The following is a 20,665-nucleotide window of genomic DNA, read 5'->3' on the forward strand; positions in this document are numbered from 1 at the left end:
CCTTTTTTGGATTAACTAGGCAAGATCAAAATGGAGTTAGTGGATAACACTGTCACTAATAAAATCGCTTTTGATTAACACGACAGTTAAACTTTTTTGATATGTTTCGACATCACGGATTTTAAACGTATCAAATGATTAGTTTGACAGAGCGCGTCGTTACTTCTAACATGTAGGTACGTTCATCATCTGCAAATAAATACAAAAACCGACCTATATAATCCTTAAATCTTTTTTCCAGAGGTTACTAATTGTTTAGAATGGGCAACAAAGAAAAGAAGAACAGGTATTCGCTAGTAAGCAGGGTGAAAAAAATCAAGAGGCAGAATAAAGAACACAGAAAAAAGGTGCAATTAATGCTTGCTTCTAGACTTAGCGATATACCATCTCTACCTATATTACAACAGGTAATTTATACACTTGTATACTCGTCTAATGCAAAAAATTAATTGAAAAGTGAATGAACATAATTTTTCTAATATTGTTTTTATTTCATCAGGAAAATACTGAAAATATAAATAATCCGATGTCGGAAGAACCGATGTCGCCTGAGAAAAATTCTGAAAAAATAATAACTGTTTTAAACATATAATTTTTTTCTGAACGTATTGAAGTCGTAAAAAGAATTTCAAATACATATTATTTTCAATTGACGTAAATAAAGTAAAAGTTTTGTTTACACAGGAAAAGAAGAAACCCGTTATTCTGGAAGGAAGAAGAATAGTAGATATAATTTTTTTTTAAATCAATTATACAAAATTTCGCAGCACGACTCTCTTTATGAGTGTACATTATCTAACTTGGAGATAGTTGAAGAGAAGCAATCAGGATTTAATTCAGTATTGACATTTATTTGTAATATGTGCACGAACAAATTTAGTATTTTTACCTGCGAAGACGTGAAAGATGATATGAATGTTACTGATTCAATGGTTTCTGGAATTATAAGTATTGGATCTGGCTATTCTAACCTAAAAGAACTAACGGCAGTAGCAGGGATCCCTTGTATGAGTAACAGACAGTACAGCAAATCACATGAAAGGGCGTGTGAATGGTGGGACCGTACTAAGGTTAAGACGATGGCAGAAGCCGCCAAAGAGGAGGCTACTTTAGCCCAAATTGCCGGTGATGTTAACAGGGATGGGGTTCCAATGATTACAGTTGTGGCAGATGGGTGTTGGTCTAAAAGATCTTATAAGACAAAATATGCTGCTTTATCTGGCGCAGCTGTAATTATTGGATATAGGACAAAGAAAGTTTTGTATATGGGTGTCAAGAATAAGTTTTGTATGACTTGCACTCGGGCCTCAAATAAAAGCGTGACCCCACCCGAACATAAATGCTATAAAAATTACGTAGGCTCTTCAAGCGGCATGGAATCCGAAATAATTGTTAAAGGATTTAAAAGCTCATTAGCCACACACGGATTGATATATTCCAAGTTAATAGCAGATGGCGATTGTAGTACATATAAGAAAATATTAGAAGCTCGACCCTATTCAAATATAACCGTAGAGAAAATCGAATGTCGGAATCACCTTTTACGTAATTATATAACTAAAATCAATTTACTTTCATTAGATACCCAGTACCCTATACGATTACGCAAAATTATTAGTGAAAGATTACTCCGCTTGCGTAGATCAATCACATCTGCTATTAAATATAGGATTTCAGAAAATTGTTTGATGGATACCAAAGTCGGGAATTTAAATAAAGATATTCTAAATAGCATTAAACATGTGTTTGGCGACCACGCTACCTGTGACGACTATTACTGTAAGCATGTGGATGAGAAAAACTACATTCAAGATTTAAAATTGTGCAACTTATTTTCTAAACTCTCCCAACTTTGTTCGCGTTTAGCTTCAAATTCCCGCAGCTTAATATATAACGTTGATAGCAATATTGCGGAATCATATAACAGCGTTGTCGCCAAAATGGTAGGTGGGAAAAAAATAAATTTTTCAACAAAACAGTCTTATACTGGGAGGTGCGCAGCATCTGTTGTTGCGTTTAATACAAAACGGCCACATTATGTTCTCCATAAAACGGTTTTTGATAGCAGCCCGCGAAATGTCTTGAAAAGTTTTGAAGCAAATAAACGTAGAAAACTTAGTAACCAAAATTATAAGTACAAAACAAAAAAAAATAATAAAACACTAAATTCTTTAAAACCAGATTCCGAATATGGTGATGCATGTCAAAAGCCGGATATGGATAATATATCATTTGATGCTGCAAAAAGGCAGTTTTTCAAAGATTTGCAATGTTCTTCCCCAGAACGTCGGCGAATTGAAAGGGAAACCATTTTACAGTCTGAGAGTGGTGAATGGTTAGAAAGGCGTCGAAATCTTTTAACAGCGTCGTGGTTTGGTAAGATTTGCAAGAGAAGAATGATTAGTTGTGCGCCATTAGTTAAAACTTTACTTTATGGACGTTCTTTGCAAAATATTGAATCAATTAAATATGGGAAAATAAATGAGCCAATCGCAATTCGGCAGTTATGTGAACAAGAGTCCATAACTATTGAACAGAGTGGCTTATTTATAGACCCTGAACATTGTTTTTTTGGAGCTACACCTGATGGTCTGTCCGGTAATAACTGTATCGTCGAAATTAAATGCCCATCTTCTGCAAAGAGTATGTCTGTTGAAGATGCAATTGAAAAAAAAAATAATGTTTTGGAAATTAGACAACGAAAAATATCGCGTAAACCAAAATCACGATTGGTATTTCCAGGTGCAGGGCCAATTACACATTAGTAATAAAGGTCATTGAATTTTTGCCGTTTGGACTGGCTCACACTTCCCTCTAAAAATTGAGCGTATACTTCGAGATGACAAGTTCTGGGAAGAAAAAATGCTTATTAAATTAATCAATTTTTATATGGATTGCATTCTTCCCGAGCTTATCGATCCTCGAGTCACAAGGTCTATGAATGTTCGTGAGCCTTCATATATCTTAGACGCAATAGTATGTAAAGAACGTCAATTAGGAAAGCGTCGTTTAGATTTCTGCGAAATGCTAGTTGATTGAATTTTTTTTTTAGTTTTTTATATTAATGTTATTGTTACAAGTCATTTGTAAGATTTAATAATTATGCAGAGGCAGCTTCATACTTGAGTGTACGGAGGCATCATAAGGATGCACTATTCCTGTATAAAGTAGTTAAAAATAATATTCAATGCCCAGAGTTGCTAAACAAGATTCCATTCAATGTACCTGCGCGTTCAACACGCTCTTGTGTCCTGTTCAGGGTTGATCAAAGCAAAACGAACTCTAAGCAGAATTCTTGCCTGAACAGACTATGCAATAATTACAATAGCGTATTATCTAAGGTTGATATTTTCAGTGGCGAACTTACCAAATACAAGAGGTCCATAAAAGAATATTTCTCTGATGGTTTGTGAATAATGTTTATGTCTCTATTGTTTATATCTCAATTGTTATTTGATTTATATCTACCACCTCTCTCCATGGATGTAAATGTATTGTTTTGTAAATTTTTCGTTTTATATAATCTTTTGTTTTATATAATTTTTTTTAATTCATATTTCTTTCTCACAAATTTAAATAACTTATTCCATATTATGCTGTCCCAGTTAAAGTCACAAGGAGGAAATCCATAATTGGTTTTATTTTACCACATAATACTTATGTACAAACTGATTAAATGTAAATTGTCGATTTCCAAAAATGAATACGCCCTAATGGGCTTTTACAAAAATAGGTAACAAGTAATACAGTTGTGTTAGGTACATAGTGTACAATAAATAATGTTTTATGATGAAGTAAATTAAAATTAATAGTGTGGATTATGGAAAGCAAAATATGTATCAAGAAAGATAGAAATATAAAAATAAAAGTGTATTCACTACGGAGTCATGAATTCATACATCTAATTAAAATTATTAAAAATATATCGTTTTATAACTAATACGGTATCTTTAAACATGTCTAAAATATTCCCAAATATATTGCCAAAATGATGTAGTATATTTATAGGTGTATGAGCTTCATAGTTGGTTTTAAAATTGGCAAAGAAAACGGTAGCACTTTGCCTCAAATTTCTGGTCGGTACGTAAAATTTTATCTTCGCTAGAATTTCAGAGTTGTCAATGCAATTATTAATAATTTTATATAATATTACAAGTTCAGAGATGATCCGCTTATCTGAAAGCGTTATTGTTAAGTTGTTTCATCAAAAGGACATAGTTAATATTTTGAATTGGAATATTCAGTTTAAAGTTAATAAATCTTAAAAATATGTGCTGTACCCTTTCTATATTGTCAGAAAGCGTTTTATACAATAGGGATCAAATAGGCGAATTATACTCTACCTTGCTTCTTACTAAAGTAGTGTACAATGTTTTCAAACATTCAAGTGACTTGAAACCACTCGCTGTTCTGCATATGAAATCAAACATTATTATATCATTTACATGCAGAGTAAATGTTAACTTTTCATCAAATATAACCCCCAAGTCACTGATCTGAGCGACTGATGTCAATAGTACATTATTTAAAGAGTATTCATAAGTAAAATGACTTTGGATTTTACGAAAACGAATAACTTGGCACTTTTGAATATTAAGAAATAATTAGTTGATCACACACCAATGATACAATTTACAATTTATCCAAATTAGATTGCAAAATATGGCAATCCTCTATAGTACGTATCATTTTTTATATTTTCAAATCATCAGCGAAGAGCAGAACTTGTACATCTTTAAATACACCAACAATGTCATTTATAAATAATAAAAACAGAGTTGGTCCGAGGTGAGATCCTTGGGAAACTTCACATATGGATTCGAAGATGTAAGATTCTACAGAATTTATTTTAACACAAAGCTTTCTTTTACTAAGATAACTGTTGATCCAGATCAATAAGGTTTCTTTAATGTCCAAAAGACTTAGTTTATACACAAGAATATGTCTCCTAACTATATCAAAAGCTTTGGAAAAATCAGTGTATATCGAATCCACCCGATGCTTGTGGATAAGGGAATCAGTTATATAATTTTCATAAATGATTAAGTTACTTAAAGTGTTTCTATCTGTGATAAAGCCGTGCTGATTGGGAACGATTATATTATTGATTTGTTTTGTAATGACATCTAGTAAATTATTATGTAAATTATTTTATAACTGATGAAATAATAAATGATGGCCTTTATATAAAAAATTGAATCTTATGCTTTTTACATTACATAATTATTTGTTTTATGTAACTTTTTTGCAAAAAATAATAATAAATATTGAAAATGACCGATATTTTATTTATCTAGCCAATATATTCAGATATAATTATGATCAGATATTATGAAAATAAATACCGTATTGTTTTGACATCTGTCAATGAAGAACACGTCAGTTACGAGTCATAAGGTAATGCCTACCATCTAGCAGTGTAGTTGATAGTATCGATAATTTATCAAACAAGTTTGATAGAAATCTGATAATCTCATCTAAATCTCATAAAATCATGAGCTCCTTCTACAATTCTTCTATCGAAATTTACCTAAAAAATGCATACTCAACTTAATAAACTTTATTTGAAAGACGCTCATTATTAAGCGTTTCATGTTCAAACCTTACTCATGGGTACCATCTATTGAATTTCATCGCTGCTCTGATTTCGAACTGGGTTGACCAGCGCACGCGGCGTGTTCCCGTTCCAACTTACTTCATTCCTCTCCGCCCCGAAATATTATATCGGTTTTTGCAAATACCCCCTTAAGGGGTAACCTAGATTACCCAACAGCTTCTCAGAAGGGATATCATTGAATATTGTATACCTTCTTATTGAAGCAAAAAAAATAAACTGCATATCGCTGTTGTTAGTGAATCAAGACTTTTCATAGATTTGGGACATTTTATTAGAAATAATCATAAGGACTATCTAATTTTAAGAATTAATTAAGTACTTAAATAATTATAAGCAATAATTAGTCGCCTTAAATATCAATACAAATTGAAAATATCTCCCGAGTAAAAATAATAAGCGGTAAGTTTTTATTGAGGTACTAGTACATATTGAATCATTTGGCGGGTTGGAAATAAGCCGACATAGCTCAGTGGTTACAGAGCACCTGACCGGACAGCAGAAGGCACGGGTTCAATTCCCGTTGGCGGCATTTATTTTTACTAGAAGATGGGAGATGGGATTTACTGGAGATATTTTCAATTTGTATTGATATTTCAGGTGATCAATTATTGCTTATAATTATTTATTATGCTATTTATAAAACCTTGTCTTATAAACATTAGTTTATCATTAAAAAAATAATTAACTACCTAGTTAAGATTAACCCCATTGGAGTTAAGCAGAGATGTGCAAAATGGGTACCCAAAACCATTTGAAATGCAAAATGGAAATGGGTCGAAACTTTTCCATTTGAAAATGCAAAATGCAAAATGGTTTTTAAAAAAGCATTTCAAATGAAAAATGCAAAATACCTATTTTCAAAATGCATTGAAAATGCAAAATGGTTTCTCAGGTCAAACAATTAAAATAATTATAGGATTTTTAAACAATTTTGTCATTTAATAATGGACATCAGCCCCTTGAGGTGATTTCTCACGAAAACGGCGCTATATAAATTAGCCAAATATTATTATATTATCAATGTAGAACAAACATATTACATGATCGTAAATCAAAAACACCACGACTACAGATTATGAAACCACAAAAAATTTGCGCGGGACTAATGTTTCCAACGTAAAAACATAGAAACTGCTATCTAACATTTAATATTACAGCGTCATGGCCATGTTCAGTATTTGCATCCGTATTTTTTGTAATGGTATCACTCAATTGCCAGGGCTCCTACCAGGGACCAACTTGACAAATGTAAATTATCTCTCATAGCGAGGTTGAGGACCGACTGATATTTGGGGCTTATGAAAAAAAGATGAATGGAGATAGTAGTAAGAATGTTGCAAAAAAGCATTTAAAATGGAAAATGCATTGAGAAAAGCATTTAAAATGCAAAATGGTTTTTAGAAAAGCATTTAAAATGCAAAATGGAAAATACCCATTTTGCATTTCCATTTGAAATGGATTTATTTGAAATAAAGCACATCTCTGGAGTTAAGTATTAACCCTTCTACTTTGTTTTATTGTAATAAATGTTTATTTTTAATAAATTACATTACCTTATTTTTTTCTTCGTATTAGAACTCCCCAACTATAGCACAAACACCAAACCTCTTGGGTTTCGTCTTTTTGATATCGATTTTATTATTTGCACTTCCCTAGCCATTAATATGCACCATTTGGTACGCCTGAAATTCTTTGAAAAATTGGTATTAGTATTTCTATGGTCCATAGATTAAGGTTATGTCCAGTTATGTCAAAGTGACAGCTAATAATCAGTGCGATCAACTTATTTGTGCGTTATTATTGTTTTGATTACCGTAAGTCTTAATTAATAAATAGCTATGAATTATTTAATATAAACACACGTGAAAACTTTTTTTTCAAATAATTACCGTCTCCAATATTTTTTGTATTTCTTATTCAAACTTTTGCTGTGCTGTTTAATTATTTTGCAATTCACTTGTTTGTCTATTAAAAAGGCTAATTAAGAACTCATTATTTGGAGAAAATGTGATTTTAATTGAAACGAACTACAAAAAATTCGACGTACCATTAGGTCGAAATTATTACTTCTGTCATAAAAAGTTGTAAACATTTGACTGTGACTGATATCTTGGCATGTTATACCAGGTATTAGACCTGGATTTTAAATTCTTTTCCTGAGATGAAATAATTTTTTAAAATTTTATGCCTTTTACTTCTAATGCTGGGTTCCTGGTTCCCACCTGGTCTATTCTATGAGAATCTATGGTCAATTTGAATTTGAAGTCGATTCTTTTGGTTTCTATTCCATATAAAAGCCTATTCTCACTGTTCCATTTCATAAAATCTATGAAATAGATCATAGAATGGATCAGTAAGAACGGACCAAGGGCCGGTATTTCAATATACTCAGAAAATGTAAACTAATAAATAAACCAATACCCGGAATAGGTGCTAATCATAGACATATGAATATTAGTAGACCTGCCCTAAGTGATTAAAAGCGTATTATCCCCACTCCCCATACCGGTTCCATTGGAGCCGGCTGTGCTCGCGTATGGCCTAAAGTGAAGTTTGAAAACGTGACGTCATCATTCTTGTGCGAACTATGGTCGAGGCATCATCGGTTCATTTTACGAAATAACACGGCAAAATGTTGACTTGTACTATGAAAACTTGTAAAAATAGGTGTGAAAAAGAGAATAAACCCAATTGTCGTATTACATTCCATATATAAGCATTATTTTACTTTATTTTAAGCATATTCACATCGTATAATATGAATCAGTTGTTACTATCACATCGAGAAACGTCTGGACGCGAAACACAAAGCTGGTTGGTTGCTGGGAAGTAAATTATGAACATTTATAAAAGTGTCTTAACTAAATACTTAAACGAAATATTCGACTCTGAAAATAGAAGAAATTTTTTGCCGAATTTGGACTTCGCAAATTTGTTCATAACGTGGCGAGTAATTTGCGCTCCCATGTAAAAATGTCTATTCATTCAAAAGCAGATTTTACTTTTAAGAAGTAAATGGTGATATTATAATGCGAGATGCCTATTTACTGTCAGATTGATTTATTGACGAATCACAGTCAGCTTCACTCCCTTCGTTCTTCAACAGTTGATTTTACCCCTCGCCATTATCTTCTCGTCTATTAATTCCTATGTCTGTGGTGCTAATTTATTTAATATATAGCCACTATTCATTAGTTTGAGTACCGAATAGTAAACTCACATTTAATAAATAATTAAATAGTAAATATATGTTATCCTATGGATAAGCTATCAAGAGGTTGGTGAAATGCAATGTTATGAGTCGGATTGGGTTGTCAGGAAACCTACTCAATAACAACTTGACAAACCTAAATTATATCTCTCAAGCCCTGCTTAAAAAGCTGAAATACCGGCCCCAATTACCAAAACTTTAAAGAAATTGATTTAATCTGGGAGAACTGGACATATGGAATAGGTATTATTTAAATAAGACATAAAATTGATCAGTACTTTTTTTTCAGGTTTAAAATGTCGTCAGGAAGAAAATGTAAAAATTGTGGGTCTTCTGACATAGAAGTAGACCCCGCTAGAGGAGATGCGGTTTGCACCAACTGCGGCTCAGTGTTGGAGGACAATATCATTGTGGCAGAGGTTGAATTCCAAGAAAATTCGCACGGTCATGCCTCAGCTATCGGACAGTTTGTCTCATCGGAAAGTAAAGGAGGTGCCACAGGATTTGGCGCATGTAAGTTATCATAAGTATAAGTTCAAATAGTTAACTATTGTATTAAGTTAAATATTGCTGTGTTTTCAAAAAAAATATTTGTGGGAGTAGAATTGTGTTAAATTTTTATTAGAATCTATTGTATAAACTGTGTTTGATGTGACACATTGTGTTTAAATTATAGAGTACATAGTAGAAATATCTGGGGTTCATATTAACTTCTCAAGCGCCAAAAGTACCATTGATATTGATACGAAAAATTTGTATCCGTTGAGCGCCGATAAATCCAACTGATAATATGAAAACAATACTTTCTGTTTGTGAATTTCAAAGGTTAAGTTTGAAAATAAATGAAAAAATGTTCTTCAGCCGTCATGATCCTGTAATTGATTTACAATGTAACAATTTTTGTGTCATCATTTAAAGGTTTGTATTTTCCTTTCCAGCATTTCACATGGGAATCGGTACTGAATCCAGGGAAGTGACCATTCGTAAGGCGAAGCAAGGCATCACGGCCCTCAGTCAGCAACTACGGCTGAATCAGCACTGTATCGACATAGCCTGCAACTTCTTCAAGATGGCCCTGAGCCGGCAGCTGACCAAGGGGCGTCCCGCTACGCATATCCACGCCGCCTGCGTCTATATCACGTGCCGCACGGAGGGGACAGCCCGTATCCTTTCAATTATTCATTTGTCACTGCCTTAATTACACAAAAAGAATGCAAGGCCGATGATAGAATCACGAATTGCAATTTAACTCGATTTGCTCATCAACACAGCAGTTCTCGATTCCTTCAAATTTTAAAATTGGTGGTGACAAATTTGTCACATTTTAACTCCTTTTACCATTCTTTGATTTATAAATACAGTCGGACTTGGTTATAACGATCACGGCAATAGAGAGTTCACGGCTATAATGAGCAATTTATAAACAATATTTTAGTTCAGGCTTATCTTCATATAATTGTTGGTTGTTATAACGAGGTCGATTCACTAATATACCGTGCAAATAATTTTGTCAACACAATTTCTGAATATTTTAATGGGTCATTGGCTCTAAAAAAATGAGAATAGAATTATTCTGTAAGTAGTAACAATCAAATCACAACGGCGGCTGGTGGGAATTTCCTATTCCGTTAGGGACATAGGGACGGATTCATATTTTTATGACACTACCTGTGTAAGATTGTTAGCAATGTGAAGCATTTCTATCAATCGGGCACTATGTAAAATTGTCATAAAATCTGCAAAAGTCATGCGAAATTTGAGCTTTGCAAATTTGTTCCCTTTTACATCTTCTTTTGTATTACAACTCATCATCAATTTTGTTTTAAAAACCAATAAATATGTTTATGAAGGTACCTAGTTACGAGTACCTGCATTACATGGTGTAAATTTATGATAGTGATGCACAACTTTTTCAGCAGAGGGGCCGCTTTGCCTATTTTTCAAACAGGCCACGACCTACAAGCGGATTTTATGTTTTTGTTTTCTTTGAGGGGGAGGAGTTTGACAGCGATATTAAAGAGTTAAGGTTTCTGTTGATTTTTTTGAATTTCGTATTATGCAAACCGGTTCTTCGAATTTGGTACCATTTAGGAAATGCGATGCGTAAATTATCCAAAACTCTATAAAAAAATGTTCTCAGTTGTTTTCGAGAATTACCCCAAACATTTTGACTTTTCTCTATAGCCAAGTGGGCATTATGAAATTGACATACGGGCCGCAAGAATTGGGCCGAAGGTTGTGCATCTCTGGTTTGTGACGAGTAAAATTTTACAACTGAAAACCATAATAATCCCGCAAGGCAGTTATTTACGACAAGTGATTTATGATATACACAAGCTAGTGACAATCAGATAATTTAGTGATATTTTTCTTGGAAGCCTTGAACCAGGTGATGATAGTTATAATGCATTGGTTGTTTTGAGGAGGAAATTGAGAAGCATGATAGTGAAATCTTAAAAAAAATCATTGAATATAAATTTGGTTAATAAAGTGTGTTTTTCTAATTTATTTTTGTGATAAGTAATACTTACTCGTATTTTGAAAATATACTGTACATTTGTGAATATATTGATAGTAGAGGCAGGTACACACGACTTTAAAAACTATATTGGATATAACGAGTAATTTTTTTTTTTTTTTACTCGGCAGATAGCCTCGTTGTCTATGACAATGCATTCTATCAACTTTTGGTGGCAATCATGCGGACATACACGCATTTCTCTCAAATCGGATGATATTATAGCAGTTAATCTACGAAAGATTGGCATTTGGCGAGGTTAGTAGAGTTGTCTACTCCAGTTCCTGGGAAGGAAGGTTCAATCCTAAGTCAAACAAAAATTTTTTTAAGTTTTACAATAGATATTGTAGTAAAAAAAAACTTTGTTCTTTACGGTTTAAATTTTGTTACCATATTTCCAAAGCAGCTCTGCTGGAGTGAGATTTTTTTAAAATAACTCAGGATTCATTCAAAAATAATTTCCAAAGTTGCACATAAAATCATTAAAAAATTGGGACCTTTTGTGGTCATAAATCACCTCAATGTCAAATGTATTTCAACATTGTAATTAAAAATTGCAAATAACACTACACATTATTTTAGAATGCGCCCACATATTTGTTTTGCCCTAGGATCATAAATAATTATTATCACTCGTCTCATGTTTGAGTGATGTTATGAAGCAATTTGCGTGTTTACAGTATTCTTTCACCATGTAAAAATATCTTCACAGTACGTTTGAATACTTTTTAATGAAAAATTTCATTTATAAGACCCCTTTTGGCAATCACTGATTAAATAAAATTAAGGTACAATTATTTTCCAACCACTGATGTAATGAGTGATGCTTATAATTCACAAATTTTATCCACTTTGCCTGTTATCAGTTCGACTGTATAAGTTTGTTCCAACAAACTAATGAATAATACATAATACAGGGTTTTCCAATAAGGGTGTTATTGTTCCAGGTGTTATTTTGATATTCAATCGTAAAAGATCAATGGTTTCATTGCTTGTGTGGCACGTAGCGCCGTTTTGTTGAAAGTAAACGTCTAGATTAATACCATCCAATTCCGACCATAAAAAATCATTAATCATCTCTCGATAGCGATCCATTCACCGTAACTGTTGCTCCAGCCTCATTTTCGAAAAAGTAAGCTCCCATGACTCCGCCGGACCATAAACCTTACCAAACAGTCACACGTTGAGGATAGAGGCTTTTCAACAATAACTCTTGGGTTTTCCGAGCCCCAGATTTGACAATTTTGCTTGTTGACGATGCCACCGAGGTGGAAATGGGCCTCATCACTCAAGATGATTTGCATTTGATTCACTCAAGTGAATTTTAATAATTTCAATGCGTTGTTGAAGCGTGTATCGTTCCATTTTTATTAATGGCGTAGTTTCTACTTGTCAAATGTCAAAAAATGACAGCTTCAAAAGTAACATCTACCGAAATAGCGGGCTATTCAAAATAACACCTCTTATTGGAAAACCCTGTATAGTATGCAGTTACATAATATCAAAAATTCAATTTTTTTTTAACTTTTTCAAACAGCTGTGTTTAATTTCTTATGTCTTATGAGCTTTTAAACTATAGAAATCCCAATTATTAATGGTAACTTATGTATTTACGCAGGATAGTAATTTTGGGTACTACCTACTCCCCCACTGGCTGCGGGATAGTTAATATGCAGGTTTGGTATATCTATGTATGAAAAACAACAGAATGAGTCCAAAACAGATCCAAAGAAATAAGTAAACTCGTCCTTTTTGTTCTTACTGTGATTTCCAAACACTGAATCGTATTGTAAAACTTTTTGACTTCTCTAACCTTTCCTTCCTAGAATTGAAAGCATGGGTGAATTCCGCCTTAAAATAAAATGTATACATATTACCTTAACCATTCGCAATCTCAGACTTACTCATTGACATAAGCGACGTGCTGCAAATCTGCTGTTACCAGTTGGGACGGACTTACCTCCGACTGTCGCAGGCCCTGTGCATCAACATTCCCTCCATCGGTGAGTCTTTTCAATTTACTTTTATTGAAAAACTTATTGGCTGTCTTACTAGCTTTTGACAGCATTCGTATCTCTTACCAATGAAGCAGAGTAGAGAAAATAGGTCTTGCCTAAAACATGTACATATCCATTATCCAACCTTTCTCTCCCCATATCCTCCCCCTTTCCTGAACTGGGATATTATTTTAACCTGTTGTATCTCGGTGCTCAGCTTAACTTCTTTATTAAGTTTTGTCGTTACTTCGGCATATAGTATAACACAGTTTTATCGTAATAGGAAGGGCGTCGGTACATCCTGTTTGATTATAAATCAGCGTAGGCAATAAACGAATTAACAACAAAAATTTACCACAGACATGGCTAAGTTGCTGACTTTATACCATGGCCTGTTGGCAAATATCCGCTTCATTTATGCATATTACGAGCCAATTATTGGATTTATAAATTTGCCGTATATTTTCGACAGCACAATTGCACAAAATAAAGCCAACATAGTTTGATAATTACTTCTTTCGTAAGTTGTATTAATTAATAGGGGTACCAACAGATGGCACTAATTGTGATTTGTACCGAAAAGCACTGCCTTTTGAGATACTAACACAAACAAGTCGTTCGTAGAATGAGCATTGCGAATGTACAATTCTTAGGTTGAATGAAGACAACATTTTGAATGTGATGTGGGCGTCCATTTTACATATTTAGTTCCTGTCTTTGGCACTTTATAGTAGTGAATGATGTTGGCGTCCATTTTACATATTTAGTTCCTGTCTTTGGCACCTTATAATAGTGAATGATGTTGGCGTCCATTTTACATATTTAGTTCCTGTCTTTGGCACTTTATAGTAGTGAATGATGTTGGCGTCCATTTTACATATTTAGTTCCTGTCTTTGGCACCTTATAATAGTGAATGATGTTGGCGTCCATTTTACATATTTAGTTCCTGTCTTTGGCACCTTATAGTAGTGTAGTTGGTGTGGTGCAGCAATTCTTAGTTAACACTTTGCTTGTGTTTTTGAAAGTTTAGATTGATTTCTTGCAATAATTTTATGCAAGTAAGGTTGGGTAGGCAGTGTTTATATGCCTATATGGATATTTGTGGATATTCTGTGTGACCTTGAATATTTAGGATATAGGTTACATATACATACTAATAAGAGAAATACCCATTATACAGATAAGTGTTTATTTTAAATTAAATTACGGTATGAAAATTTATTACACGTTGAATGTGGAAAGTTTGCTTCTTATTTTTCAAATTATAACTAAACAACTATTGGATGAACAAAAGAGAAGATTTAAAAAAAAATTATTGGATTATAGTTCAATGTATTATGTATTTCTAAAAAGATTTGATCGCAAATATTGTAAAGGAATTGCTCTATTTTATATTAAAATCTATTAAGTTTTTGCAGTTTCTATAAAATAAACCTATGTAATATAAATAGCACAAGACAGTTGCATTAATTTATCACAATCCAATACTTGACTCAATTCACCAGCTTATCAGAATATGGAACTAATCTAACTAGCTATGTAATGTTATTACCAAAATTTGACCTACGACAGGCAAGCTTCAGTAACTATAATTGAACTAAATTTAAGTAATTGGAAACAATCTTATACTATTTAAATAAATTCACATAACAATTCTATAAAATATATATGTATATGCAGCACATCATTAGCCCAAATATAACTTTGTCTTGAAACATAATTGCTTATTGAACACAAATATCACACTCCAATTATTTTAAGAAAGTTATATTCTTGCCAATGTAGTACTTCTTTTCAAGAACATGACAATCACATCTTATTTACGGGAAATGCTTAAGAAGATGAAGATAGGTTCTAGGTTCTATAGTTAATAATAATGAAGACCTCTACGCACCCTTATAAATTGAGAGTTTAGAATTCAAGAGAAGGGTAAGAAGGCAAGGTTTAGTAGGTAATTGTATCACATGACTTAAGGGGGGCCCGGGGCGGGGTCCTTGGGGCGCCACCTGACTTCGGTCAAGTGGAATATTTGGGCCTGACGTTCCGGGAATATCAGTCCTCCAGGTTGTTTGTAGAACTTGAAGAACTGTTCACGGTGGGTCCGTAATATATCAACTCTGGTATCTGTCCCCCTTGTACACCAGTTCCATTGGTACTCTCCGAAGAACATTGGAACTGAAAGGTCACCGTGCCCATGTAAATCTCACTCAGTCCTTCTTGTCCGAAATAGCTCAATTCTCCTCCATCAAGAATGGCTGAGGCTGTATAGAAGCACTCAGGTTCAATTTGAATAGGATTTTCGAAGTAAACATGGAAAGTATTGCTCGATCCGTCAGAGAAGAATTTGGTGTTATTCTCGGCGAGGATTCGGCCGAGGCGTTTCAGTTCAATCTTGACATTGTAGTCAGCTGCACCGTTGGAGGATCCGTACAGCCCAAAGCCGACCACAAATATTCTCTTGTCCACTGAGAATTGAATGGAATCGCAGCGTCCCCGGTACCGCCACTGGTTGCTTCGGTATGCGCATGATTGAAATCGGTGACAGACCTGAAATGATAATACAGTTGATGCTACAGGAAATTGTCTATTAGTTCTCTAGCTACCACTGATTTCACTTAGATTAACAAGCGCAAATAGAAGTAAAAACTTATAATGCTTCAAACACAGGAGGGTATTTTTAGAATATTTGTTTTGATTGAGTTATTGAAGAGATATTAGTATAGTAAATCTCTCACCAGTGATTTAAGTCCAGCTCTGGGTTTGATGGCGTACGCTAGTGTGGGTTTAGTGGTGGCCGTGAAGTGGAGAAATATGTCAATGGTTTCCTGCTGCGTCAGGATGCCCTGCTGGGCCACCCCATTGGCAAACTCCTCGAGGTTCATGGTAGGTATCCTGACCAGATAGATAGCATTCCCCAGCATGGCGCGTTTGTTCTGGGCCGTGGGTTCTATGTCCCTGCGGCAGCACTCGGCGTGGGCCCAGCACAGGGCTGCATCGAACAGGTTGATCTCCTTACAGTTGAGGGTTTCTCTCGCGAGCACCGACTCCAGGGTTGACATGTCTATGTCCACAAAGCCCTCAGACCTCAAAGCCATCTCTGCCTGTTTTAAAATTTCATTTATCAAACATCGATTTTCAAAAAGCGTTATTAAAAAATTTTAGAGCTTGGAGATTACCATGTAAACTTTCTGGGTATATTTAACATAATATACATTTCTGTACTCGAGAGTTTATTAGAACTAGTCTCATTTAACTAAATTTAAAATGTATTTTTATTTTACAACAATCAACGGTTTGTCGGGGGGAAAAAATTCTTGTCACTTTTGCACAAAAGGTTTTCCAGAGGTTAAAGAGGCTCGATGGACCTCAAAATTCTAAACAAAGTGACATATATAGATTTATTTTTTGTCTCTCGAGTACGGATTTTAGAACGGAAGGTCATTGGAATATTGTTATGTTTCATCTTATATATATTTTGGTTTTTGTATGAATCACTTTAAATTCTAGTTCAAAAAAGGACACAATTGATCGTTAGATAGTTTAAAAGAAATATTATGTGGGAAAAGTGAATACATAAACAGATTGCGTGACCGAAAAAATAACAATCATTGTATAGAGCATCTGTATGTTGTTTGTGGGTAGATTTTAAAATCAAGTGTTTTTATTTGAAGAATGAAAAAGTGAGATCATTGCTGCTTTTGATAAATATTTATTATTCAAATGTTTGTCACTATTCAATTGTTATTTAATCCATTATGTGAGACATCCGTCAACTTGATTAAAAATATTATAGTTGAAACAAGTATTTGTGATATACACACTTATATTATTTTACTTTATTCAATATAAAGAAACCATTGCAAAATGATTAATTCAAAATCATATTAAGACTGGTTTCACTTTATCATTGCGTTTTTAGCAAGGACGTCACAATACATCTACACTATTGTCTCACAAACTAAAGATAAAATGTGGCAAGTAAGAAACACTCTTATTTTTCCAGAAACTCTTAGTTCAAATGTTGTTCATTTACGACAAAGATAGACATTCAAAGAATATGTGCGTATGAATGAAATAAACGATAGCAGGCGGCACTTTCGTATTTGCGTCGAATACTACATTCTACATCACGGGTGTGACTGAGATAACAAGATACGCTTACTCGCCTGTGCTATAAGACGGGCACGGAATACTTTACGAGTCGACCCATTGCTATTAGGTTATCCTTGTACTAAGTTCACTATCTCACTTTCTTGGCGCTGAAAATCTTCAGGAAACAATTGAAATAATTCTGTGTATTTACAAATAAAATCTTATTTCTTGGCTTTTACTGGTATGTGTCGAGTGACGAAAACATTTTCTCATCACACACGAGGGAATCTTCGCACTTTTTAAAATGTAATTTACTTAGAGGCAGTACACAACCTTTAGCAAAGTTTAGCAGTTTAGTACTAAAACTATGCAATCGAAAGCACTACAATTGACTCGCTTTCGGCTAGTTGAGATTTCTACAGCACGCATATGTATATTGTAACGTCATTGGTAGATATAGTTATAGATTTTAATATGAACTGGTGATACTCGAAAACGTAAGCTCAAATTAAAAAAAAAGGTTTTATCGCAAAATAAATTCCAAGTGTGATGTAGATCCAGCAGTTTTCTGCTTGTACTACGAGCTTCCACACACCATGTATACTAATTATTAGCCGTACGAATTGATAACGAGATCAGTTTTGTATTTTTATAAGTTAATCCTTTATATTTATTTTTCTGTCTTCCGTTATGTCATACTGATAAAAGGATATAATAAAGGGCATTATCTTTTCTATAGAGAAAGAAGCAAAAGGTGGAATGGATAATACGGGGAAAAGGATAATTAAAACTGCAATACAATCCATTTTGAGATACTATATTTAGAGTGAATTTTACAATATACAATATTCAAATTTACAATACACAATACTTGAGCATTTAAATTAATTTTAATTCTACACCATCAAGGTAGACAAGGAACTAAGAAATAAAAAAATATAACCATTATGTATTTTTTAAATAATCTCGTAGTTTTTTTTTTACAAACAATGGGCTTTTTTTTATAAATTAATAATAAAAATAACATTGTATTGCAGTTGGTGGGCATTACTAATATGTCTAGGAGGTTATAATAGAATGAAAGTGACTAGATCGAACAAATAGTACAGAAATATTAAACAGGGTGTATCGGCACGTACCCGACAAACTTTAACCAGCTATATTCCTTAGCATATTTGGAATAAAAAATCTTATGTGCACTTTGCTGTCCGGTAACGTTTTTTTTTAATAAAAAATTTATCATTCATATTTTCACCACATGTCACCACTGTTTTATCCTTTGTCAAAGTTTGAAAACCCATCTGGCAAATATTTTATTCGAATTCCGGTGAATAATGCACGTGTGTACCTATATTGGCGCACTTTTACAATCACAACGAAATGGCACGGCACCATTCGTCTCATTTTTAACTATTATTATTTAGTGTGTGCGAAAGAGCGAAGACGCTTTTTGACATACTTGCTTATAACAGCTGTTGAACACGAAACGCAATGCCAATGACAGTGATGTAGTGTGGAAATTTTAATTTTTTTTGTTTTTAATTGAAAAAAAAATGCTACCGGACAGCAAAGTGCCCATAACATTTTTTACTCCAAATGTGCTAAGGAATAGCTGGTTAAAGTTTGTCGGGTTAGTGCCGATACACCCTGTATATGTAGCAGGAAAATGGTAACATTACGTTAAAACAAGAATTAAATTAATGACAATAGATCATTACGTCACCATAGATGTCAAGGGAGCCAAGACACAAATTTGGCAAAAATGAGTTAACTACACAAAAGCATTTTAGAACCATCAAGATGCAGGCTTAAGAGGTCTAACCCTTTTGTACATCACACTGTTCCTTTCAATATTCAGTGCTCAAGAGATATTAACACATATAATTTCTAAAATACTCAACTAAATGTAGTTATTCAACCAAAATGATAAAAAAATTAACCCTACGAAGTATCTACGTTCAAAGTTTCCATGTTCGGTCTTTAAAAACAAATAAAATGTTAAATTTTTGTCACCAAAAAATATTTGTCCGCTGTTTTCTCAGCTTTATGATTTAGTGGCTTGGCTCCCTTGATATCTACGGCGACGATTAGTCAAGTCAAAGTATATCTTCAAAAACGATAATATTACAACACCGATCGAATGGAATGGCGAAATATTTATTAATAATTATTCATTTATACATCTATTTTTTACAAATTTATCTACATAAAATAATAATATACACTTGATAGAATTTTAAATATATAAACCAAACATTTTTTCTATTAATCTGTCGACCCCAGTAGGATGTAAAATGACCATATTGAATGAATGCTAAATGAGAATACATCAAAGCAATCGGCAAGAAATACATTATCACATTCTCTCTACGATATGTTGAAACTAATTGAAAAATAATATGTTGATATTCACAAAGAGGCAATCGATCAAAATTTTAAAACAATGATAAGAAATTTAAATGAAAGCAAAAAATAACATAAAGCATTTACCGAGCAACGAGGAATAAGTTGGCAATGATTGAAATCGATAGATTCAGTTTAATGTCCGCTTAATTGGGGCAGTTCAAACATCATCACATTTGATAATCATCAGATAGATTAGCATTGTTTTAGCCACTCGAAGATGGGCGATCATTCGTCTAAATATTAATATGAAAACATATATGAACTGCTTACTGCGGTTTAAAGCCAGTGAATCCACTTAGATTTCACCGCTATCCAATATTTTTAGGTTCTATAAATTTGGCACATTGTGGCAAGCGATTGCTCGAGATGTTTTGCAAACTTGCCATAATATGCCAAAAATCGCTCGATGGTGAGACTCTAGGCCTAATGGTTTGCTAATGGTTGCTGTTATGCTTGTCAGCTGATTTAGAAACACAAACCTCATTCTCCCCAGAGATATTAAAATTGAAATTTCAAAAAATAATTTCAGAGCCCTGTTTAAAACAAAGAACTCATTGATGCTGATTGCGTACTACAATAATAAGAAGCAGCCATCTTAGCGTAATCTTATCCACCAAAAACATACCACATTTAAAAGTTAACCCTTATAACCCAAACAGACGTATCTGACCACTAAAAAGCCTGTGTATCTGTTCCATTTTAATGCACACTTCACTATGTACTATTATGTCCGCCATAAAATTGGTGAATAAAAATGCTTCTCATTGACTGTACAAGTTAAAGTAATCGTATAACTCGTTATCGGATGATTGTGTAATCGAAA

The 20,665-nt window shown here is 33.5% G+C and overlaps 2 protein-coding genes across 5 annotated transcripts in view; one reads left to right on the forward strand and one right to left on the reverse strand.

Moving 5' to 3' along the window:
- Window positions 1–7,351: 7,351 nt before the first annotated feature.
- Window positions 7,352–20,665, forward strand: part of Brf (Brf RNA polymerase III subunit) — a 108,165-nt gene continuing 94,851 nt past the window's right edge. The window contains exons 1-4 of the mRNA XM_089640881.1: window positions 7,352–7,431; window positions 9,118–9,341; window positions 9,767–9,991; window positions 13,245–13,349. Coding sequence (XP_089497007.1) covers window positions 9,125–9,341; window positions 9,767–9,991; window positions 13,245–13,349 — 547 coding nt within the window. The 5' untranslated portion in view covers window positions 7,352–7,431; window positions 9,118–9,124. The remainder of the gene's footprint in view (window positions 7,432–9,117; window positions 9,342–9,766; window positions 9,992–13,244; window positions 13,350–20,665) is intronic.
- The window catches only part of LOC149416696 (BTB/POZ domain-containing protein 6-B-like), a 74,972-nt gene continuing 68,841 nt past the window's right edge, over window positions 14,535–20,665 (reverse strand). For all 4 annotated transcript variants that reach the window (XM_089640886.1, XM_089640882.1, XM_089640883.1 and 1 more), the window contains 2 exons: window positions 16,080–16,445; window positions 14,535–15,891 (listed from right to left, as the gene is read on the reverse strand). In XM_089640886.1, coding sequence (XP_089497012.1) covers window positions 15,397–15,891; window positions 16,080–16,445 — 861 coding nt within the window. In that variant the 3' untranslated portion in view covers window positions 14,535–15,396. The remainder of the gene's footprint in view (window positions 15,892–16,079; window positions 16,446–20,665) is intronic.

Source organism: Hesperophylax consimilis, chromosome 16 (assembly GCF_061612785.1).
Source record: "Hesperophylax consimilis isolate HC1 chromosome 16, BYU_Hcon_1.0, whole genome shotgun sequence".
In the NCBI taxonomy this organism is placed as follows: Eukaryota; Metazoa; Arthropoda; class Insecta; order Trichoptera; family Limnephilidae; genus Hesperophylax; species Hesperophylax consimilis.